General features: G+C 32.9%; 2 protein-coding genes across 2 annotated transcripts in view; both read left to right on the top strand.

Moving 5' to 3' along the window:
* LOC115882860 (histone-lysine N-methyltransferase ash1-like) overlaps positions 1-19,690 on the top strand; it is a gene marked incomplete at its 3' end in the record, with an annotated part of 93,616 nt that extends 73,926 nt beyond the window's left edge. The window contains exons 8-22 of the mRNA XM_030901108.1: positions 101-523; positions 607-805; positions 951-1,107; positions 3,022-3,185; positions 3,602-3,800; positions 3,938-4,144; positions 9,687-9,898; positions 11,331-11,563; positions 13,542-13,695; positions 13,801-14,042; positions 16,789-17,023; positions 17,089-17,268; positions 18,636-18,791; positions 19,155-19,359; positions 19,519-19,690. Coding sequence (XP_030756968.1) covers positions 101-523; positions 607-805; positions 951-1,107; positions 3,022-3,185; positions 3,602-3,800; positions 3,938-4,144; positions 9,687-9,898; positions 11,331-11,563; positions 13,542-13,695; positions 13,801-14,042; positions 16,789-17,023; positions 17,089-17,268; positions 18,636-18,791; positions 19,155-19,359; positions 19,519-19,690 — 3,138 coding nt within the window. The remainder of the gene's footprint in view (positions 1-100; positions 524-606; positions 806-950; positions 1,108-3,021; positions 3,186-3,601; positions 3,801-3,937; positions 4,145-9,686; positions 9,899-11,330; positions 11,564-13,541; positions 13,696-13,800; positions 14,043-16,788; positions 17,024-17,088; positions 17,269-18,635; positions 18,792-19,154; positions 19,360-19,518) is intronic.
* Positions 19,691-19,696: 6 nt separating this feature from the next.
* The window catches only part of LOC115882859 (histone-lysine N-methyltransferase ash1-like), a 52,622-nt gene continuing 46,986 nt past the window's right edge, over positions 19,697-25,332 (top strand). Inside the window, exons 1-3 of the mRNA XM_030901107.1 lie at positions 19,697-19,807; positions 22,126-22,482; positions 23,807-24,042. Coding sequence (XP_030756967.1) covers positions 22,211-22,482; positions 23,807-24,042 — 508 coding nt within the window. The 5' untranslated portion in view covers positions 19,697-19,807; positions 22,126-22,210. The remainder of the gene's footprint in view (positions 19,808-22,125; positions 22,483-23,806; positions 24,043-25,332) is intronic.

The following is a 25,332-nucleotide window of genomic DNA, read 5'->3' as shown; positions in this document are numbered from 1 at the left end:
TAATATTTGTTATATAATATCACAACTAAAATGGATAATTGGCTAGTTTGTAGTTGATTTTTATTTGTTATTTTGCTACATACCAATATTTCTATTTCAGGCTGAAAAAATTGAAAAAGACGGATCTTCTCACATAGACGAGGCCATAGAAGCTTGCATAAACAAATTTTCCGATAAAAAACAGATTAAAACCGACGAAAAACATCCAGATGAAAAAATCGTTGCCGCAACAACACCGAAGAAACGTCATAGATTGGAAAACTTAAACTCCAGTACAGAAAATGCTATCTCTGCTCCTGAAAATTCTACTGAAGTTAAAGTTGAGTCAGTCACGGTAAATTTGGAAGACAAATTAGATAAAATTAAGACCAAATTAACTGTGGAGGCGTATATCAACGAACTGAAGGCCAAGAGAACGTTGCAAAGTGCGAAAAACATATGTAGTGTCCCTGAGGATGGAAAGAAAATAATCAAGGAGACTGCCAGTGTGGAAATCAAGAAAGAAACTTCAAATGCCTTACAGGTAACTTTACAATATTTTTATATAATTAGGGCTTCCTCGTTGGAAAAATTCAGATCATTTAGAATACATCTTTTTTCCTCCAGGTGGAGAAAACTGTCCAGGTTTCTCCTGAAAGTACCAGGAAAAAAGTAAGAAAAAGAAGAGCATTTAACAGGACCGGGTTTCCAACTGTTAAGAAGAAAAAGAAACGACCAACAACCCTTGAAACGTCCCTGGAGTCGATTTCTACTGAAGATAATGAAAAGACTTTGCCATCAACATGTGATAGAGTGCCTAAAGAAGGTTAGTTGATATTTTTTACCTGTATATTGTGTAACGAGTCTGTAAAACATTTACTTTTTTCAACTCCTTTTCAATGAAATACGAGAGCGGCTCTAGATTGACTTATATGTCTGACAAATTACTAGGTAGAATTGAAATTTTGCAGGAGAGGAGTACACTAAGTTTATGCAACGTAGCAACCATAGTTCTATGAACGATTTGACTGCGATAGGTTACAAAACGCCGGCAGAGGACCTTACTAGCGAATGCGAGAGTCTTCCACAAGATGAAAGAACTGATTTCGATATGGAGGACAGTAGTAGGTAAGTTTAAAACTTCTGTTACCTATTTTTCATATATAAAATTTGTAGAACCATCGTTCAATGTTAGTCTCACTCTTTTACATAAAAAAGGATGAAATTTTATTTTCTTACGTTTTTTTAATTTTAATTTAATTTTTTTAATTAAATAAATCACTTCACATAGCACACGTTTATATAGTCTGTCCAACGACAAGATCCTTGACAGTGATAGATGAGTCTGTCATTTTAATTTTTCAAAGTAGTTTATTTTATTTTACAAAAAAATAAGTTGGTACAACTGGAACGCATAGCAGGAAATAATTTGACTGATAAGTGATTACTTCAAAATATTGTGAATAAAAAACTGTATAAACTGAAAAAATGTAATCCAGTTATTTTATTTAATAAAAACGGTATTTGTTAAGATAAAACAAACAAGAACAAAACACCAAAATAATATAAAAAAGAACTATTTCTTACTTTCAAGCTTCAAGAAACTTCCCACATTTATTATTATATTTATCAATATAACTTACGTACAAATACAAATTTATAATATTCCACAGGAATAAATAAAACAAACTATTTTATTAATAATAACACTTACCAAATTTTATACCTTAAAGGTTGATTAATTAACTTTAATCTTATTTTTTTTAAACCAGTACCGTTTGACATTATTTTTCTGCAGTACTAAAATCCATTATTTACCTATCGTGTGATGTCGATATTTTACAGCTACTCCAGTAGTATATGTTTAGTACTTAGTACGATCCTTGTAGCATATACGAGATGCACTTATCTACGATGAGATGCTATACAAACTTTATTGATGGTAACTTTATTGGTGTATAAGACTTTCTGCCTGGGCAGCGAGTATTAACTATAAACTGTGCTCTAGGTCTACAGCAAAATAAAAACACTAAATCACCACAATACACCAAAACACTTTTACTTTTACACTGGACGCGCGTTTCGCTATACAAACTTTATTGATTAGGGCTTCCTCGTTGGAAATGGTAACTTTATTGGTGTATAAGACTTTCTGCCTGGGCAGCGAGTATTAACTATAAACTGTGCTCTGGGTCTACAGTTAATTTTCCCTCAATTTTTTCTCCACTTGACTTCAAAAGACACAAAACACACGTAATAACATGAATCAAAATGCATCATCTTCCAAAAAGCAGATATTTGACATAAGTTGACACAAAATTATAACCTATAGTTTGGCAAGACTTTGACAAGTCTCAAAAATCTAAAGGCGAGTTCATACGTATCGGCGTCCGTTTGTCGTTCATCGTTACGTAAAACCAATAAAATTGAAATATGATCTGTCATTTCTGAAATAAACCAATAAAACTGGTTCAAAACAACAAGAGACAACGCATGACGGACTAATACTTTTTTTAATAAAATAAATAGATTAGTATGGGACGTCATCTGCTTTTCTTCTGTCATCGCCTGTCGAAATCTTACCTGAGAAAAAAAACAGAGTATACCGTCCTTTCACCTTTACAATTATGGTCTTATTGACGGATATCTATCGGTGTCACTTAAAAATCGATTGTGCTGTCAAGCAGTATTCAAATCCGTTTCTTAATAAAATGTCTATAATAAATATAACGAAAATAATAATTTTTTTAAAATTATTTTTTATTATTCCTTATTTATTTTATTATTCCTTTCACGCAAAGTATTTAAATCATTATCAATTACAGTGTAATTATTAGGAAACTTAGAAAAGAACTTTATTTTTTTTTGCTTATGTAACCTGCGATCCCCCATATTAAAAACATAAAATACATAATAAAATAATTCCACGAATTTTCAAAAAAAAAAATTATTTTAGGAATTATTGTAATATGGATATCAATATAAAAATCAATAAATTTAATATTTATCATATAAGTGCGTTCATGATATTTTATTTTTCAGTCGTAGTGATAGTATTAATGAGAGCTTATCGGAAACAAGGAGTAAGAAATCTGATGGTGCTGATATGGAGTCGATGTCGTTATTAGAATCTTCAATTGAGCGGCTCAAATCGAGGCTGGATCAAAAAAAGCGGAAAAGGAGTAAAGATCTGAAGAGTATACCTGGTAAGTCTTAATTTTTGTCTGATAATTACTTTTTACTTTTCAAAAATAAATTCAATAATCTGTTTTAATAAACAGTTTAATAAATACAATAACAGAGTTTTATGTCAAAGTCAGAATTGTAAAACACCGCGGTACTGAAAAGTTGTATTGTTTTATTTACAATCATATATTGTAATGATGATGTCACTGACGTTTTGAAAGTCTCAAACTGTTATATCTCACTTCTCTGGCTTCTGCCCTTTCAATAGCTTTAAGTTCTAGTGGGATACCAATGTTAAAATAGTCTTTGTCACTTTCTGACAACACTTCAGCTTTCTTTGTTACACAAACTCAATTAGTTAAAAAATTACTTGTTTGTATTGTTCAAAATTATTGTTGTTTGTTGAGATAAGTAAAATTGTATGTGTTAATTTCAGTGGAGACGAATACCTATCCAAAGAGAAGGAAAAGAGACGATTCACCAGCAAGTAGTATCGAACCTTCAGTTGAAAGTCGATTGAGGGACAGTACCAGTGCTTCTGGAGATGAACTTAATAAGAGAAGTAAAAAGTGCCTCAGATATAGGAAAAAGTTTTTGGTCGCTGGCTTGTTCTCAGATTATTATAAGGAAAATGAGTAAGTGCGATAAAATGTCCTTTGTTCTTATTACAGTGGCTAGTTTTTTTGTTGTAAATCTTTGATTTGTATCTCTAACTTAAACAGCTGTCTGCAATGTGATTAATTATGTACAAACTTCTCTATATTTTTTATAGAGCGAAACGTCAAGAAAATTCTAAATCGACAAGGAATCTCATTTATAATCCGGAAGAACATCCTTACGGATTATTACCGCCTCCGTACCATTGCGGGAAGTACCTGCGATGTCGAAAGGTGGATTTCCAACTGCCGTACGACTTGTGGTGGCAACATACTCATTCTCAGTTGCCCGGTCGTGATGTGGTACCATCGTGGAATTATAGGTACGTATACAAATAATTTTACAAGATAGATAACATTTTTAAAAAATATCTATACCCCTGTGGCGGATCGTCTTTTCATCGGATTATCTCTTCACAAAAGTCCAACAGGTATTTCGCCACTTTTACTGTAAGAAAATCTACACAAAATAGTTATTTTTTGTAAACACTGCTGGCGTTAATCCGACGGGGACCAGTTTGTCCGCAGTAATGTACTAATAAACAAATTTGCCTAATGGACAAAAAAATTCTTAACGTTTCGGGAAGTATATCTCTTCCCGTCGTCGGAAGCAAAAAACACAAAGTACAAAGAAAAACTATTTAAAATATTTAAATAAAACTATTCAAGAACACTTTAGTTTTTTTCAACAGATACGTCTATAAAAACCGTTAACGTTCTGTTTAAATCACAATAATCAAGTTAAACATCAAAATTAACAATTACTACCTGACTTCAGTAACTTTTTTTCTCTAATAAATTTGAATTATACACATGGTTTCCATAATATCCCACTGTTTTTTGCACAAAAAAAGTTTTATATTTAAATTTAAAAGAAAAATAGATCAAAAATGTTACGGATGAGATTGAAATGTTAACAGATTATAGATTATAGTCTGTCTAACAAGAGGATCCCTAACATTAATACTAATTCACAGGTAAACTGCATTTTCTGTAATTTTTGGGATGTGGCAAAGCCATCTATATTGTCTAACGACAAGCCGTGAAGTACGCAATCTGGCAACATGTTGTTTAGTCCGCTGGTTACGAATTCTGTGGTTAGGTTCTTATGTCTTATGTGGTTCTTATCGATTTTTCCCAAATTAGGAGGTGTAAAAAAGTAAAAACTCGAGGTGAGTTGGTTGAATAATTTAAACATTTTGTATTCTGGAATCTTGCTTCATAAAAAGTGTTCGTTATTCATATTTGATAAAAATATGATTAATTTTAGATGCCTACACATTGCTGTGTTCCTGGCTGTACCTCAAATTATGCCAGTGCTTTGAAACATGAAGGAATGAAAACCACATTTTCTTTTCCAAAAAGGGCAACATATGACAGGAATGGATCTGGTCAATCCATAGGGACAATTTTGAATTCTCCAATAGTTCTGTAGTTTTCGAGAAACATTTCGAAAAATCCGAGATATAAAAGTTGAAACCTATAAAAATAAAGAAGGGGTTTTGGGTGAATTCCCACTCAAAAGGCTAAGATTATGTGAAGGTGCAGTGCTGCATATTTTTCCTAATCAACCCAAATACTTGTCAAAACATCTTAACAACTTCTCTAGCTGACCCTGAAACAAGAAGGAAGAGAAATTTAGGAAGATATCAACAGGAAACAGAAAATTTATTGAAAAGTGACAAAATAAATAGTTTTGCTGAATTTCTTGAAACTTTTGAGTCAAAAGTGTGTTTGGAACTGTGGAATTTTAAAGTTAAGGATGGGAAAGTTTTTTTTTTCTGTTGAATATGTGTATTGATGACTAGACAGTGAAGATAGTGTTAATGTTGTGTCGAGTATTATTATTGACAGTACATTTACTGTACAAGTGTTTATCGGAAACTGTGAACTAACAGTATGGGAGCTGAGATGGATTCTGCCCTGAGGACAAGAAACTGAGCCGATGGTCACAATTGGACAATCTACTTGCTAGATACAGGTTTTCAAGGCAGGTACCGAAAGAATGTGAGTACTATGTAGACAAAGCATACGCAAATGTTAAAAAACCGTATCTAAATTGTTGTACTAGGTAGATAATAGTTATTTTAAGTGTTTTTTATCCAGTAATAATAATTCATTATTGGAATAGGTATTTAATAAAAATAAAAGATGTTTTTTTGTAATTCTTGTGTGGTCTCTTTTTTACTAATTTCGCCTATAACAATCTATTTAAAAACTATGTATATCGAAGCTATCTGTGGAAACCTAGATATAGTAAAGACTTGGTACTGTTAAAATAAGGACACTGGATACTGTGTGTAATTTTTTTTTCTTCATCTCAGAGCCAAACCGCTTTCCGCTTTATTTCGTTAACTTATTTTCTCATATTTTGTCGATCGCCACCATGAAAACAAAAGTTAGGTTAAGTTATGCCGGACTATTCTTTGAATAAGAAGACCACTGCCGTTCTTTAAAAGATCAGCCTGGGGGCGGACTTTTGTTTACTTCATCAGCTGTACATACTTAGATATTGGGTTAGATTCCGTTTCATATTTTGTCGGTTGATTTTTGGTTTTACTCTATGATTTTTGTTATTTTTTATTATTGTAGTGCAAAAAACTAATTATTTTGGTGTTTAAGTGACATAAACTACTACCAGATATATGGTCACTCTCGATTTCGCATAAAAAAATAGAAAAATTACACGTTGTGTAAGTGATTTAACCTAAAAGTGCCCATGCCCATACATTTTTTACTCATCGTGATTTTTGTGTGTGTTTTTTAAGACTCTAACAATTCATCAATAAAGCTTAAGTGGAGTGTGTTTTTGGTGCTATGCCTCATCTTTGTTGTGTTCCTGGTGGAAAGGATAGTTATACTAGTCAGCCTAAAGTGTCCGGAAGAGCAAGAAAAGTGGGTACGAGTTATAAATCAAGAGAATTCTATTGAAAATATCTTTAATAAATTTAAAAATAATATTCTCCCATGATGGTATTAATGAAAACTGGACAATTATGTTTATTTTATTCATATTGTGGAATCTCCACTCCAAGTGTTGTTGGTTCAGCTTCGATAGATTCAAACACCTAAGTAGGTATTATGATCTAGGGAAAATAAAGAATATGTGTATTAAAGATCATGAAAAAGATTATTATTTTGAGTTCAAATTTTAAAAAGATTTTTGTAAAGACAAGACTGATACAGTTTAAAAGAAGAATGTGTTTTTGTTTGATAATATATAATGTATGTCAAGTTGTCAAGCATAACATACATTTTTGTTCAGTAATTTTAATGAATAGTGTTGATTATTTATAATACCAAATTAATATCAAATATTTAAGTGATGGCTGAATATAATATGAATAAAATAACAATAAAATTGGTATATTTGCATAATACAAAATTAAGTTTTAAGAATAAAGGTGTTACTAAAAATACTAAGAAATTCATATTTCTTTGTTTTAATTGGTCTAATGTTATTTACATTTTACGTAAGAATTATACCGTATCATCGAAAAAAATCGGCGTCTAGTTGGCTTGGAAATGAACATCGATGACATTCCCTAAATAACTGTACACACAAAATAATTAACTAGAATTTTACAATCTTGGAAAATTTGATATTCTTGAACCTTGTTTCTAAATATTCTAAATTTTTTGATTTTCTTGGGATTTAGGTTCGGGAAAAACGCTGATTAAGTTTTCATTTGGTTTTTCTTTATTTTTATTTGGTTTAAAAAAAAACGTTTCGGCTAACATTATAGCCTTCATCAGTGTTGTGTCATATGAAAAAAATAGTGTCGAATATAATCCAAAAAATTACATATAAAATATTCACACCACACATATAATGTTTACTGCGTACTCCATAGTCAATGTAGATAATTTTAGTGTTAAGAATAATAATTTTAAAAAATATGTGGTCATCTTTTGATAAGTTTATATTAGTTTATTAATTGCAGTAAACATTATGAGGTGTGAATTATATTGTATATGTAATTTTTGGATTATATTCGACACTATTTTTCTCATATGACACAACACTGATGAAGGCTATAGTTAGCCGAAACGTTTTTTTAAACCAAATAAAAATAATGAAAACCCAAATGAAAACTTAAATCAGCGTTTTTCCCGAACCTAAAAATCCCAAGAAAATAAAAAATTTTAGAATAATTTTACATATAAAATGCCAGCGATCTTCATTTCATAGCCATCGCTGACGCCTTTTTTTAGATAATATTGTATTATTTGTAAATATAATTTTTCGAACATTGATACTTGCAAAATATACATATAAATTTAGTGAATGCAAATAATAATACATCACTATTAATAGATATTGAATGTTTTTTGTTAAATTAGATCGATTTTCAAACCCCAAAATTTAAAATATATTTACATTTTACCCATTATCTTATGTACCTATACATTATTTGTACATTGTAAAACATTTGCTGCATTTGTATGGTTCATAGTTTATTTGCCAAAGTATTTATTACTATAAATAGGTATATATGTTGTAGTTATTAACTGTATATTATGTATATTTCATGTAAACTATATCATTTATAAAATACAAACCAAAAATCTGAGGAATAATTATGTTTTCCATGTATTCTACAACATATAATTTATTAATCCGTTATATCTAACTAGCGTGACGTCATAAATCTCGCCCGTAGGCTGATCTTTTAATAGAAGGCACTGAGAAGACTAAGGAAGGAGCATAATGCTATCCATGTATTCATGCATGGTGGGCGGAAAAAGCTCTCTAGGGTGGGGATCCTTGACAGTTCTGTTTGACGATTCATTTGACACATTTGAATTTGATTTGAAATTTTGTGGATTTGTCAGTCTTTACGGAGCTTATTTTATGTTATTTATTATTTATTCTACTACTGATAGTTGTATAAAGGTAGTAAATCTAGATGGAAATTGTGGCAGAACTTAAATTAACAGTGACACTATCGCGATTTATCGAAAAAGACTCTAAAATAGTTGGTTGTGTAGCGTGCGGTAGATCTCGGCAAAAATTGAGTGAAATAATGGAACAACTTTTCGCTAGTAAGTGACTATATAATATACATACGTGTAGTAAACCGATCATTTATGAAATTCACTTAAATTAACTAAATTATATATTTTTCTTGCATTTTAGCTTTTATTTATTACTTGTCAAAGAATTTAGATACGTTAATTTCACTTACCTGCTTCAGTAGCGTATCGGATGTTTGTGTTAATAAATACTTATTATAACTTATCTATTTTTATTAGAATTATATATTTTTATAACAATTTTAATAACTACCAACATGTATTCACAACGTAAAATAAAACAACAAATTATTGAGTCTACCCCACGTCTACCCTACATCATAGTTTTACATTTTTTAAATAAAATTAGAACGACACTGATAAACCGGAATTTAAGTCGGCCATATTTGAGGCCCATCGCGGTGTACCTAAGATTTTTGATATGCTCCTTACTTAGTCTTCTTATTCAAAGGGACTATTTAAATTGAAATATGCGACGTTGCCTTTTTAACTTCACGGCTTGTCGTTAGACAATATAGATGGCTTTGGATGTGGTCGAAATATTTCCTGATTTGTTGGACAGACTATATTGATATATTTTGACAACTATTTCTGTAGTGATTCAACAATTTGCTACTTTGCACATTAAAAAAAAGGAAGTAAGTAGCAATGATGGCTTTAGTGCTACACCCCATGAAATTTAAAAAAATGCCACTAGTGCAACAACCTTTACCAGAGACATCAAAAATGAGTCAGTATGAGTAGTGTTATAAACTTTTTAGAGTTTTACGAGAATAAAAATTATTCCGCCCTCTTAATATACAAATGAATATTTCTATTTTTTTACAGGAAGGTGAGAACCAACGTTTACAACGTTAAGAGCAATGGAGGAGCGTGCGAACCTCAATCTTGCAACTGCAAGCCGTCGACGGATTGCGATGACGACTGCATAAACCGACTGGTTTTAGCCGAATGTCCAGCAACCCACAGATGCAAGAACCAGAAGATCCAGAGGCACGACTGGGCGCCGGGCATCGAAAAGTTTATGACAGAGAGCAAAGGTAGGAACGTCTTTAATGCTGTACCTTATATTTTTTTATGTTTCATTAGAACTATTCTAATATTGTACACAAAATATATACACAAAATTGTAAATGTTGTTTACTAAGTGGTATATTTGATTTAAAAAATTAATGTGACTTTAAATCGTAACAATGAATGAATTGAGAACGACAGATTACCATATTGAGATGTATTAGTTATTAGAAATTCTAATAATTGCCTGGAATTTGTGGTATCTATAGGAAAAATACCACTACAGGCAGATATATTCCTAATGAGTCTTATCATAGTATTGAACATAAGATGGCTAGTTTAAATTTCTTAGTTTATAGATTACTTAGTTTTCCACTTACCAACGAAAGATATGAAATAGAAAGAAATTATATTAGGAATGTAGCTAAGCGTAATGGATATTCTCCTTCGTTAGTTGACAAAATAATTAGAAAACGTAGGTAGACGTTTGCGATTTCTGAAAATTCGATTTTTCAAGTGGAGAAAGATACGTCAAAATATTTTTCAATACCGTTTGATAGAGAGTTATCTCATGGTCTAAAAAGAATTTTTAAGAATGTCAATTATAAACTTGTGCATAATGCTAATAATAAATTACAACAATTATTAGGTCATACTAAGGATAAAACACCTCCACTGGATAGGTCGGGTATTTATGAAATTTCTTGTAAAGATTGTAATCAGAAATACGTTGGGCAAACTAGAAGATCAATATTAACTAGATTTAAAGGACATTTGGCTCAGATAAGATATGGTAGACCGGATAAATCTTGCGATGCCGAACATATTGTTGATAAAGAACATTGTATAGATCTTAATAATTTAAAATTAATTAAACAAGTTTCAAATTTCTGGCAATTAAATGCATATGAGAGCATCAGAATTAATAAATGTAAAGATAGTATGAACAGAGACAACGGTCCAGTTCTGTACCTACTGCTCTAGTTGCGAAAATTATTTGTTATGCTCGGTTGGCTCTGACTCGGTTGGCTAGATCTTGCCACGCCCACTCGGTGCCCACTGAGCGAGTATATAAACGCAATTGTAGATATTAGTTTAGTTTTAATCATCTGCTGATGATGCTAACATGGTTAGCAAAACGGGCGTCCAGTGTAAAAGTAAAAGTGTTTTGGTGTATTGTAGTGATTTACTTTAAAAATAGGTGTTTTAAGAAGTTAATGCTTTTATTATACAACTATTTAACTGCTCTGGTGAATTTATCCACCATTCTAGAGATTTGTGACAGCTTTTGCAGCACCACAGAAGCGATTTGAACCTATTAATACCTTTGATGAGCCTTGTTTAGCCATTTCATGTGCCTTTCCTTCTTTTGTATTGTTATTTTTTTTTGTATCACAAAGAGATAATTATAATCCAGAATTATTGTATTGTCTTAAATGGTTTTTATTTGTATTGCAGGCTGGGGTGTTCGTACTAAAGAACCCATCAAACAAGGAGAATTTATCCTCGAATACGTGGGAGAGGTTGTTTCCGATCAGGAGTTCAAGGAAAGGATGAACAGCATCTACGTCAACGACACGCATCACTACTGTTTGCATCTAGACGGCGGCTTGGTGATCGACGGACATAGAATGGGCGGCGATGGCAGATTTGTCAATCACTCTTGTCAGCCGAATTGTGAAATGCAGAAAGTAAGTATCAATTGGTCGAATTTCCTTTATCTCTGCCACTTTTCTGATGCACTTGCTGTATAGGCCGAAAATAGTGAAATAAACCAAGAACAGTTAACCTAATAGGACTGCTCATTCAGCCAAAAGTGTCTGCCAGGTGCATGCGAAAACTCTTCGCTTTGTGACGTCATTGTAGTCCTTGTCATGGTTATTCAAATACGTTTAAAATAAAATTTATTTAAACGTATTTGTGGTTATTAGTCCTTATCCGGCAAACAATAATACACACACGTGCGTTATTGGTTGCCGGATGCAAAACGTTCATTTTTAGTTTATTTATTTAAACACCTTATATGTATGCAGTATAGAAAATTAACTGTATAAATCGTATTAAATACTCGGATAATGCATTTTTAAGAACAGCAGTTCCCAGCATCACCTTTTGCAATCATTCTTTTTAGAGTACTTCCATATTTTGCTTTAAAATAATTAATAAACAATATCGTAGGCACTTAGTAAGCACTTTGTCACAATCTACAACACAAAATGAACGTATTTATGCAATCTATAGCTCCAAAAACTTTAAAACACCTTTTTCACATTAAAAATTGACAAAATAATTAACTCAAAATTTCTCAGCTGTTATTTTTATAAGTTTACCATAGGCAACTAATAATACACACTATCATGACAAGGACTACAATGACGTCGCAACTGTCAGCTGAAGCGCGGGAAGAGGCGAACGTACGTCTTATGATGATGAGCAATCCTATTAGTTTACCGTTCTTGGAAATAAACAATATTAATACAAGAGTATAATATGTGAAACTAATATTTACAAAATAATTCTATTGTCGACTATTATATTACTCTGTTTTTTACTGAAAGGTACACAGTCATGTAATCGTTGCAATGCTTATACAGGGTGTTTCAAAAAACATGTGCCAACTCTCATGGCGAGATTCCTCACATAAAACGACGAAATAAGATTTATGTTTTATATCAACATAGCTCCAATTCTGCTGTGTTCTTAGGTACAGGGAGTTAGTCTTCATTTTTTTTTAGTTATTATAATTTTCTTCTACATGCTTTTATTGATTTGAAAGAAATTTTGAGGGTAAAAGTTATTATAAGTGCTACATATTTTATTGCAAAAAAAGTGTCTGTGTCCACCAGGGTCCACTGGACATGCGTATGGGTCACTGTAACATTTAAAAAAGAAAACGTGCGCTACTACCTTTTTTTTTCTTTTCTTAACAAAATTGTGTGGGCTATAATGCCGATTAAAAGTTATATCTTGATATTTTTGTCGATTTCAATGTGCTTGATGAGCTAAGCACAATTTTATTAATCACAATTAACAAAATTAAAATAAAAATAAAAATAATAAATTATTTATTTAATCTAATTTATGGTAAATTTCATTAAAACTTAAACACTGATGTTCAGTGCTACCTACAGCATATTAAAAAAAAACAATGCAGGTATTTAAGATAATTACAAAAGGCGTATTTTTTAAGTTTGAATATCCTTAAAAACTATGCATTTTCGCACCTATGTTTATAGTAACATTTTTTCAAACTTTGGCCAGTTAATGGCATTAAAAAATCATAAAGGTTGCTGTTAGAAAATCTTCTTACTGCATTCTCTCTTGTTTCTTTTACACCCAGTAAAAATGCAATTAGATATGTTTTTTATGAGAAAACATCACTTTAATGAAGTAAACTGAAACTCTTGATGGATAAATATGTGAAAACACAATCCGGTTTCTGGAACGGAAACGCTACGTGTATGATAATGTGCACAGAATTTAAAAAGGACCGTTTTTTTCGTCTACACACAAAGATTAACTTGTTACTTTTTTTACTGAACAGACAAGACTGACAGGTAAAACGTTAAGTGTAGACAGAACTTTATGTGTTATAAAAGAAATAAATTTTTATATGAGTCGCAGTTATTGTTGGTGGCGACTGTACCATTATTTTTTTATATTTTTTAGTGGAGTGTTAATGGTCAATTCAGGATGGCGTTATTTGCTCTCAGAGACATAGACCCTTATGAGGAGATCACTTACGATTACAATTTCTCATTATTCAATCCAGCGGAGGGACAGGAGTGCAAATGCGGTAGTACTAATTGTCGAGGAGTAATAGGTAAGATTGTTACCTATTTTGATAAACGATCAAAGATCAATTATCAAGTGTAATCTATGTTATTAGACTACGATGTTTGTGTTTCATTAAACAAATATTTCTTAGGTGGTAAAACTCAGAGGATACGTCAACTGCCCGAAACCAACGTGGTTAAAAACCCGGGTAGGGTCGGAAGACCACGGAAAACGGAGGCTAAGAAGAAACCCAGCACCACCAAAGACCAAGTTCCGATCAATCCTCAACCTACGCAGCAAATTATCCCTCAGATTCAAGTTAAACCCATGAGTCACCAGCAGAAATGCTTTATTTTAGAGCATCACTGTTTCTTATTGAGGAATTTGACCAAGGTGAGTTATTTCAGTAGGATATATATATATCAAGTATTGTTTGAGTGTTGTTTGCAATTTTCCTACGGTTTTATCGTGCATAGTATTCTTTTATAATTTTTAATCTTTTAGTCATCTACTGTGTGTTAAGAATTATGTTATATGTAAACTGATGCAAGTGTTAAAGGTTTTTCAATAACATGGTAAATTATAGTACTACGAGCCCTAACAACTATATGTTGGGACAAGGTCTTGTTTGCAATAAAAAATAGTAATTTGTTAAAACGGCTCAATTTATTTTGTTTATTGTTCTAAATTCAAACATTACAATATGATCTAGACAATTTTACTATATTTTTATAACTTTGCAAACAAATCACTTTTGATAATAGCTTATTTTGCCAAAATCAAGCCAAATTTGCTGACAACTATATATTGGGACAGCACAACAAGAAATTTGTTTAATACGGAGTTACATCTTTGTTTAATACGGAGTTACATCACCTTTCGCCTTAACAACTGCCTGAACTCTTAATGGCATTGTATTTACCAAAGATTGGCACATTTGAGGAGAAAAATTATCCCAAATTTCCTGCAGTTTTGCCCGCAAATATTGCTTCATTTTATGCCACACAGTTTCTATCACATTGAGGTCCGGACTACTTGCAGGATGGGATAGAACTTTTATATTATTATTAGCGAACCAATTTTTAGTTGATTTTGCTGAATGGCACAATGCTCCATCTTGTTGGAAAATATAGTCTTTGTTTGGAAACAATTCTTTAGCACTAGGCAAAAGTGAGGTCTCAAGTATATGTTGATATCTTTGGGCGTTAACAGTGCCATGTATAAAATTTAATTTGCCCAAACCTCTTGCTGACATGCAACCCCAAAACCATTATTCCCTTAGGAAATTTAACAACCCTCTTTAAGCAATCTTTATGAAAGGCTTCTGCTTTATTTCGTATTATTCGTTTTCGATAATCTCCAACGCAAACATCAAATTTAGACTCATCGCTAAATATGACCATATTCCAATCATTTTGTGTCCACAATAATTTAGATTTTGCCCAATTGTAGCGATTTTTCTTTTGAATTTCTGTCAGTAGCGGTTTTTTTTTGGCCTAAATAAGAATTTGTATCAATAATCTTCAGGTAATTGATTATCCACACAAAATAAAGTTTACCTTGTAAAACCGTAGACCGCATTTGTGGATATATTTTCGGCAACATTCTCTTAATATATTTAAACCAGTTACAGTATTCCATTTAACTGTTACTTCGCGAAGAGTACTTCTTCTCGCAGACTTGCAAATTTTTACTAAATTTCGTAAATCTCTTTGAGATACAACTTTTGGCCTTCCCGAACTTTTACCTCTAACGTCTACATTGGCAGATTCGCCGTATTTTTTTATTATGTTAAAGACCGTGGTTTTTGGAATACTTAAATCATCAGAAATTTTTCGAATTGTTTTTCCCGTACTGTATTGACGAATGATAATTTCGCGTAGTTTTTGATTTGTAGCTTTTCCACGGACCATTACTTTGAATTAAATAATTAACAAAATTGAAAATTAAAAAAAATAAAATTACTTACAGTAAATCTCACTACTCAAAGTATCGAGTCACTTACAAGCAGTCAATGCTGAAGTAAACAGTTTGCGACATTTGTGACGTTTATAGCAAAGCCGCCTATGATGATACTAATTATTTAAAAATACTTGTCCCAACATTTAGTTGTCAGCAAATTTGTCCTTTTATGAACAAAATCCTATACTGTAAATATGGATTGATTTACAAATTCATAAAAATATTGTCAAGTTATTTAGGATATATGGTTATATTTAAAAATTTAAACATATATTTTTCAGTCATTTTGAAAAACCAGGGCAATAATTCCAATATATTACCTTATCCCAATATGTAGTTGTTAGGGCTCGTAGATTAGCAACGTCTGGAAAATAAGTATTTTAAGAAAGCTGGCTCTTTGATATATCTTTAACTATGCTCTCTGAAACAGCGGGCAGGCCGTCTGCCGATAGACGTTGCATTCACTACTGCGCATTGAAAAATTCCTCTATTTAGTCGTTTAAATTCTAGTATGGAATATAAACCGAACACGTCTCCATAGCATGGCGCCGAGAACGTTCTGCCTATAAAGCGATAAGTCCCGAGTTCAATACTGGCTCGGGGTAAACTTTTTCTTATTTTATTTTATTATCAGAATATAAACGAAAATAAAATAAATAAAAATTTACCCCGAGCCGGTATTGAACTCGGGACTTCTCGCTTTATAGGCGGAACGTTTTCGGCGCCGAGCTATGTTTAGACTTGTTTAACTTATATAACTTCTTCTAATGCGCTGTTGTGAACGCAACATCTATCGGCAGCCAGACGACTCGCACGCTGTTCCAGAGAGCATAGAAAAAGTTATAATAGAGAGCCAGCTTTCTTAAAATAGTTTCTCGAAAACGTTGCTAGCTCTTAGACTATTAGGTCGGGGTAGAATTTCTTAGATCATTTTCTAAATAAAATGTTTAATTATGTACGAAAAATTAACATAAATTGTGAGCTGGCACAGTGTTAGAATAAAAAAATATATTAAGAGCACTTTTTGAGAATAAACTGATAAGCCGTTGTTTTTTAAACTATTTCTTTCCAGTTACGAGGATAAAATGCGAAATTACTTTTGCGGATATGTCTGAAACCTGGGGATTTGATGTTTCTAAATTCTTCTACGGTATTTGACGACATTTTATTTTCTCAGGTTCGCAAAGTGAGGGACAGATCTCAGAGTTTATCCTCTAGCACAGTTTCCAGACAGCAAACAGCTACACCGACCGATACCAGCGCCTTTATGAACCAACTAAACGCGCTGCAAAAACCGAGAAACATGAAGACGAGGAGGATAGCCCAGGCGGAAGACGACCCAGAACTTAACAAGAACATTAAGCTGGCCGCCATTCTCAAGGATATCTTGAAGGTCATTACCACCGCTAAAGGTAAGCAAAACTATTGTAGCTTGAGTCTAGTCTTTATATTCTGTATATATATTTTTTTCTATTAGACGACAAGGATAATCTCCTCAGCACAAACTTGATGCAGCTTCCGTCCAAGAGAAAAGTTGCTGAATTTTACCAGCGGGTTAGCGATCCTATAGATCTGAGTACCATCGAGCAAAATATCGCTACGGGGGTTTACAGAACTGCTCAGGCCTTCGACGAGGATATGAATAAGTTATTTATAGGTAAATGTTATCCCAAAATGAAATATATTTTGTATGCAGATCTTTTATCCAATGAATAACTAATGTAACAATCATTTGTCCATATTAGTATGATTTTTGGACTAATTTATTTCTTAAAAAGGGTATATATGTTACAGTAAAAGTTGGAAATCATTTATTATTAACAATTACTAGTAAAAGCTCACATTTACTGATTAGCTAAGAATAAACCAGTAAAAGTTCAACAGCTATTTTTGAAACCAACTTTTACTAGTGAACGCTAGCATTTCCTGGACGATAGCCGTGAATTTGAAATATTCAGTTAGCGTGGCAACCGCAATACTGTAAAATATGGGGATAAATAAGGATTAGTTGAATAATAGGCAATATAACATTAAATTGGACTAAAAGTTGGCAACATTGACAGGCATCTGGTATAAACTCGTTTTGTTTTTTGTGGGTATGTGTAATTGTTATCGTTGTAAAAAGTGCTGTGCAGTGTTTTCCCTATGGAAGAAATTTTCTGTGAAAAATTAAGGTAAACTAGGCACTCGCAAGAATGTAATAGTGCTTGTTTTTTATTTTTGCAATATAATGAAGTCATAGCAAAAGTTAAGCATGCAAGAGAAAAAGATATTAGGGAATCTAATGACTATGAACTTATTAAAAGTTTTGATATGGTTAAAGTGGCGGGTTTGAAAAAACGAATAACTCCCGTTGAAGAAAATTCGGGCTTACTTTATTTTGTCCACAATGAAGAACTTTATGAAAAAACCTTGTACTAATAAGTAATCTTATGTTTATAATTTTTTTTTTAAATTGTCTAAAATGTTTATTATGTTTTCCCTTCTAATATTCAGAAGATTATAATATGTCGTTATATTCTATAATTTTTAATAAATAATATACTAAAGAAGTAAATTATAATTTTGAGATATGTGGATCAGCTTGAATATTGAGGTGATCCTATATTCTTAAAAGTTTTATTTGTTCCAACTTCCAACATTCTTCCTCGCCACACTCGCCCTATACAATAGAATAACTTTTACTGGTAACCTTTAGTAAATGTTACTTTCACTATAGTGAATGTTAGAAATTACTAGGAAAAGTCGATACATTTCTTTAAAATACGACTTTCACTGGTCCAATGCGTAATTGTTAGCATTTCCTAGTGAATGTTAACAATTACTGAATTTCCGACTTTCACTGTAACATATACATAAGAAAGACGATTGATGAAGTCATTGTCGAAGACAGAGATGATAAGATAATTGAATATATCTGAGATGTTTTCAAAAAGAATGAAACAAATTTACTACTAAGACATATTCATGAAATTGAAAAAAATACATATTCACAATAATGTATTTATTGGTTTATTTTGGTAGGATTTTCTAAGTTCTATGATCGTACTACCGACACTGGCATCGCCACTACTAAACTGAAGAAGATCTACGTCGAGACAAAACAACAAAGCCTAGCGAAGTTCGAGGATGTTCTGGGTGAAAAACCGCCACCAGCATTTGTTAACAACAAAAAGAAAAGTAAGCTTGAATTATGAAAGTAATAATAATTGTGTTTAATATGGTAATTTGTCGACTCCCTAAATTATTCATTGAAACTCCATATCTTTAGATTTACTAAACATTTTTAAGTACTTTGTTGCCTGTTTTAAAATATTAACGAACATATTTTAGCGAGTTTCACTTTTTCAACTCTTCTGTATACAAAATAACATTTAAAATTCAACTATAGTCGGTCCAACGAGAGGATACACATCTATATTTATTTCGTCATTTTTCGATGTCATCTGTCTAAATCTTCACTGGTTCGTTGGACAGACTTTTTCTAGATATATCCAATTTTTTTGGATACTTTCTGGTATTTGAGAATATTAATTGTTTTAGATGAGGAGGAAGATATAATCCGTTGCATCTGCGGGATTCCCAGAGATGAGGGCTTAATGATTCAGTGTGAAAGGTGTATGGTATGGCAACATATAGAATGTGTCAAAGCTGACGCATCTGTGGCGAGCTACCATTGCGAAATATGCGTCCCCAGGCAGGTGGACTATGAGATTCCGATGGATGAATTTACGGAGCATGGCCACAGGTAAAATTGTTATAAAAAATCGAGGGGTGTCTCACTTGGGTAAAAAATGTACATGTAATTTCTACAGTGGTACATCCCAGGTAGAAAATAAAAAGAAACTTTTAACGTAAAAGATGTTAACCCTGAATTCTATTACAAATTTACAAATCTACTTGGCAGGTACTACATGACACTGATGAGAGGTGACTTGCAACTACGTCAAGGTGACACTGTCTATGTACTCAGAGATATACCCATACCGGGTACCGATAAGAAACACACGTACGACACCATCGGCAAGATAGAATACTCGGAACTGGACATTTTCCGAGTAGAGAGGCTGTGGAAGGACAATTTTCACTATTCAACCCTTCATATCTACGGAGAGTTACAATTTTGCTGAAGCAGTGAAGAAAAGGTTGCTGGTATCGGAAAGGTTTAGTGATAGAAGAATCCCTGCTTTGACAAGGTAAGTTGTTAATTAATTTTAGCCTCAATATTCATCTATTTGATCATCATCATTTTCAGCTTATTCAACCATTTCCAATGATGGTGTAGCCTCCCTCACATATTTAGATACTCTCTTTATAGTTGGGTCCATTGCTAATTTCCTAATATCATGGTCCCATCTCAGGTTTGGTCTTCTTCTAGGTCTCTTAATTCCTCGTAGGTACCATGCTGTAATTTTTGTGGTCCAGTTGTTGTCCGTCCTTCTTGCCAGGTATCCTGTCCATTGCCACTTGAGGAATTTGTTTCTGTTGATGACATCTATCACCTGGATCTTTTGTTGTATCAACTCTATTCTTTTACGGTCTTTTTTGGTTATTCCCAGCATATTTCGTTCCATTGAGCGTTGTGCGACCTGCAGTTTCCTTATAATGTCCGTTTTAAGTGTCCAGGTTTCGCATGCATAGGTCATGACTGGTAGTACACATTGGTCGAATGTTTTCTTCTTTAGATAAAGTGGCAATCTAGATTTGAATATGATCGAGTTTCTTCCATAAGTACTCCATGCTAACTTAATTCTTCGGTTGATTGGTAGTGAGATCTGGTAGCCTTAATTCTTCGGTTGATGATGGTAGTAGAGATCCCGAGCTGTGTATTAGTTGTCCAAAATACACTATCGGACAAAAATAGAGCAACACTTCGAGTATTTGCAAATCGCGATTTTTTAATTATACATGCATGATAATGTATACAAATACAATAAATTTAAAACTAGCTAACTAGCTAAACTAACCATTTACTAACCATGACAGCAAGAATTTTTACCAAACCAAACCAAAACAAAACAAATTAATTTATTTTGACATTTAGTTTTAAATGCTTTACGCGTCAAAAGTAGAGCAACATCATTCATTCTAAAGAAGGATTTTAGCAAAAGTAAAGGCCAAAATAATTGTGCGAGGTTTATTTTATGTTTTTTAAACATTTCTATACTCATGCCAAGAGGAATTCCAATTTCAAAAGACTTGAAGCAAATATTTGTGAATGCATTTATGGAAGGTAACAAACAAGCCGATATTTCAAGACAGTTTGTGCTACCCAGGTACACTGTATCTAAAATAATTTCATCGTATAATGACACGGGACACTTAGAAAAGTTGCCAAAATCGGGAAGGCCAAAGAAAACAACAGTAATGACCGACAGACGCATCAAAAGAATTGCTCAAAATGATCCTTGGAAGTCCGCACCTAGAATTATTGCCGATATTCCAGAAATTACGGTTGGTATACGAACAGTACAAAGAAGATTAGTAGATGCAAAGTTATTTAGTAGATATTCAGCCAAAGAGTTTCGGAAAGAAATAGAGCAACAAGGTTGGCATTTGCACGTCGGTATTTAGACTGGACCGTCAATGACTGGAAAAAAGTTCTGTTCAGTGATGAAACGCGTTACAAAATATTCAATTCTGATGGAATGAGACGTGTGAGGCGACCAATCAATACAAGGTTTAATCTTAAATACGTAACACCTACAATTAAACACGGTAAAGGCAGTGTATTTTTATGGGGTTGTTTTTCATGGAATGGGATAGGCCCTATACACTTTATTATTGACACGATAGACCGATTTGTTTATAGGGATATCATGCAGAATGTTATTCTTCCTTATGCAGAATGGGAAATGCCACTGCGTTTTATTTTCCAAAAGGACAACGAGCCAAAACACTCTTCACAAGTTGTTCAACAGTGGTTTAGGGAAAATGACGTTCGAGTTTTGCAATGGCCAGCACAATACCCAGACCTTAACCCACCTTAGCACAATACCCAGAAGTTGATTGCTTCAATGCCGCGCCGTTGTCAGCAAGTTATTAATAATAATGGATATTCTATCAATTACTAATGTATTATTATTGTTCTTAAATATGTTAAATATTTTTTGCTGAAATAAGACACAATAAAATCTGTTGAATACAATTTGTTGCTCTACTTTTGTCGCCCCCATTTTCATCAATTTTTATAATCATTGTTATTTACCATTTTTAAACTGATTAAAAGTATCTACACCAAAATTTTGTAAAATATTACTTTTAGTATAAGGAAAGTGTGTTAGTAAACATAGCCGAAAATGACAACCTAATAATTTTTTTTATTCAAACATGAATAAAAATGAACTTTATTGCTCTACTTTTGTCATATAGTGTATTTGTATTCTTCTACTATTTCCAGTTTCCAAATAATTGTAGTGATTGTTTGTCCATCTCGAGAATTTATACAAATTTCGCCAATTGAGCAAATAAAGGCAATGTATTATATCTTATGTGATAAAGTACTTTCTTTCAGATACAAAACCTTACAAAGCGCTGGCGTCTTAGACGTAACCAACAACCGTACCATTCCATGGCTCCTGGACAAACTGAGATCTGTCATGAACAAATACAAATTCAACGCTTTCTACGTCGACTTAGGGTCAGCCTACGACATGCCCCATTACTACCAGTGCGAAAAACCGCTGGTCAACCCTGACCAGTACAAGAGCATGTTCGTCAACAGCATCCAGAACTCTATCAGCATTTTCGGAGTGAGCGATGCAATAGAGAGACCCAGGTCGCCTAGTTTCGTGGCTTTGCCAAGGTTCGAGTCAAGCTGGGACGGGTTGCGTAGGGTTATACCTACGATACTGACGTATGGAATTATCGGGTAAGGAGAATTACTGGAATACAAGGTTTCCTATACAGGGTGAGTCTTATATAAGCGCAAATATTTTCAGGACTGGTAGATCTTCATAAAAGAAACATATTTTCTCTTTACCAAATAAATCCAAAATAACCGAGTTATTTTATTTTGAAAATGAAAAAAAAATGATTTTTTGCTTTCACTATATTTTGGAATTCGCATAATTGAATAAAGCAATTAATTCTAGAATTTTCTGCTATCTCACTTTCGAAAAACTTGAAATCGTTCTTAAGAAAATAAATAAAAACAAAAAAGCCCAGAATAAAATCCGCACTTTTTAATACGTCACACCTGGCATGTTAAAAGGCGGCAACACACACACACACACACCGCCGGGCCACCAAAATCGTTAACCATTTCGGCGTCAACTTTAGGAAGGTTATCAGATGACGCCTTTTCGAATCCAGGTTCTGATACGACTATGATGGAACAAATTATCAAAAAATAACAATTTAAAACTTAAAATTTGATTACAAACTTTCACAAACGGAGTAAATAAAAAATTTAACCTCAAATTTTATTATTCAACATGCACGTCAAATCTTCGTCAAATCAAATCGCAATGTTGCCAGTTGTTGGCTGGCGCACGAGCACAGTTCTGCAATGTGATTGGGCGTATTTTTCATACGTCATCAATTGGCACTTTAAAATTATTTCAAATTAAAGGGACTTTACTACCGCTGTCCCGTTCAAAATATTCTAATAAAGTTGTGATGAGTTTTTTTACGGCTATTAAGCTATCTTGTATACTTCGTAATAAAAGAGGTTCTAAAAAGGACAATATTCGACTCCTAGGTCTGCTAGTAAACATTTTCAAGCTTAAAGTATCACATCACTATTTATTTCAACCAAAAACTCGTAATACAAAATTAAAGTGTCAAAACGAATGGCAATGTCAGGAAATAAATAAATAAATGCGACAACTTCGGATGTTTTTTACAGCAGAGCTACCACCTGAATCCCCAGCGCGAAATTTGAATTCCAGTTAGTCATCACGGCGCCGAATACGTTCATGGTTGGCAACAATGAATTTAAAAGTCGCGCCCTCAATTGCGCAACTAAAAGTTTAATTGATATGAAATATATGTTGCCATATTATCAAGATATGTTTTTAACTAAAAATTAAAAAAAAAATCCAAATTTTTCAAAAACATTTTTTCGCGAAAAAACCTCATAGTCGTGTTTCTGGGGTCAAACTATACCACCCCTAAAAATATTGCACTTATTTAAGACTCAGCGTGTATAATGGCTGATTCACAAAGTATAGAAACCCAATATTCTGTTCTAGATATCCCTTCCTCATTCCTGGTGCTGTTGGTGGAGACTACGCCTCAATTGACACTGTCATCGGTCAAGTTAATGGCAGCATCCACGGCCTACCCGACCAAGAACTCTACATCAGATGGCTGCAACTCTCAGCATTTCTACCGGTGGTCAGGTTCAACAGATTGCCCAATAGTTATGGAGATAAAAAAGTGTTGGACAGCGCTATTAGTTTAGCTCTTCTCAGACAAAATCGAGTAAGTCCTATCATTCATCATCATCATCATCATTTTCAGCTTATTCAACCATTTATAATTATGGTGTAGCCACCCTCACATATATTATGGTCCCATCTTAGGTTCGGTCTTCTTCTAGGTCTCATAATTCCTCGTGGGTACCATGCTGTATTTTTTTTGGCCCATCTATTTTACGTCCTTCTTGTCAGGTATCCTGCCCATTGCCATTTGATTCTGTGGATGATATCTATTCTTCTTCTTTCTTTACGTGCCATCTCTTTTGTCGAGGTTGGCGATAACATTGACAAAATCTTCACGATTCTTGGCTTTCCTTATGAGTTCTTCAAACGTTAGGTGAGTCCAATTTCTGATGCTTCTTAACCAAGATAGTTCCTTCCTGTCGGGACCTCTTTTTCCTTCAATTTTGTCCTTAACTATTAGTTGTAAGACGTGGTATTTTTCATTTCTCAATATATGTATACCCTAAATAAGATGTTTTTCTTATTTTTAGGGTTCCGTACCCAAAGGGTAAAAACGGGAACCTTATTACTAAGATTTTGCTGTCCGTCCGTCCATCTGTCACAAAGGTCTATCTTATGAACCGTTATAGCTAGACAGTTGAAATTTTTACAGATAATGTATCTATGTTGCCGCTATAAGAACAAATACTAAAAACAGAATTAAATAAATGTTTATAAATAAAAAAGTACTTTCACTAAAGATTATCTTTTAAGTAAGAATTTTACATAGAATCTTTCAAGTCCTCGGTGGCCGCGTGGTTAAAGCGTTAAGATTTTACGCTGCTACGTTGGAGCCGTAGTAAGGCAGGTTCGAATCCTAGTCAAGGTGACTTTTTTTAATCGTTTTTTTTTAATTTTTACATATTTTTACTTTTTACATATTTATTATTGATTAATACAATTTTTAGTAATGTGTTTCTTCATTTTTTTTAAAATATAAGTACGCCCATTCAAAATTTAAGCTAAATGGGAAAAAAAAGTTTATAATAATATAGCGTCTAATGTTGTATAGATAAAATGAATGGTACGGAACCATAGACTTAAAATAAAATATAGACTACACTATTTACATCTCAACGCGGACGAACAACCTTTTTTGTACACATGTTTACTTCTGGGTACAGTCGACCGAGCCTTCCTCATCCAGCCTATGTTGTCACGTCTTTAATATTATCAATATTTTTTTTCTTGTTATACACATATATTGAAATATTAATACTACAGTTTAATAAAGTAGGTTTTAATATTCCATAGATGTATTAAATAGTCCTTATACTACTAAATTATAAGTCGGA

This window comes from Sitophilus oryzae, unplaced genomic scaffold (assembly GCF_002938485.1).
Source record: "Sitophilus oryzae breed Bouriz unplaced genomic scaffold, Soryzae_2.0 scaffold_179_pilon_pilon, whole genome shotgun sequence".
Lineage (NCBI taxonomy): Eukaryota > Metazoa > Arthropoda > Insecta > Coleoptera > Curculionidae > Sitophilus > Sitophilus oryzae.
This window is presented reverse-complemented; position numbering and strand designations above follow the sequence as displayed.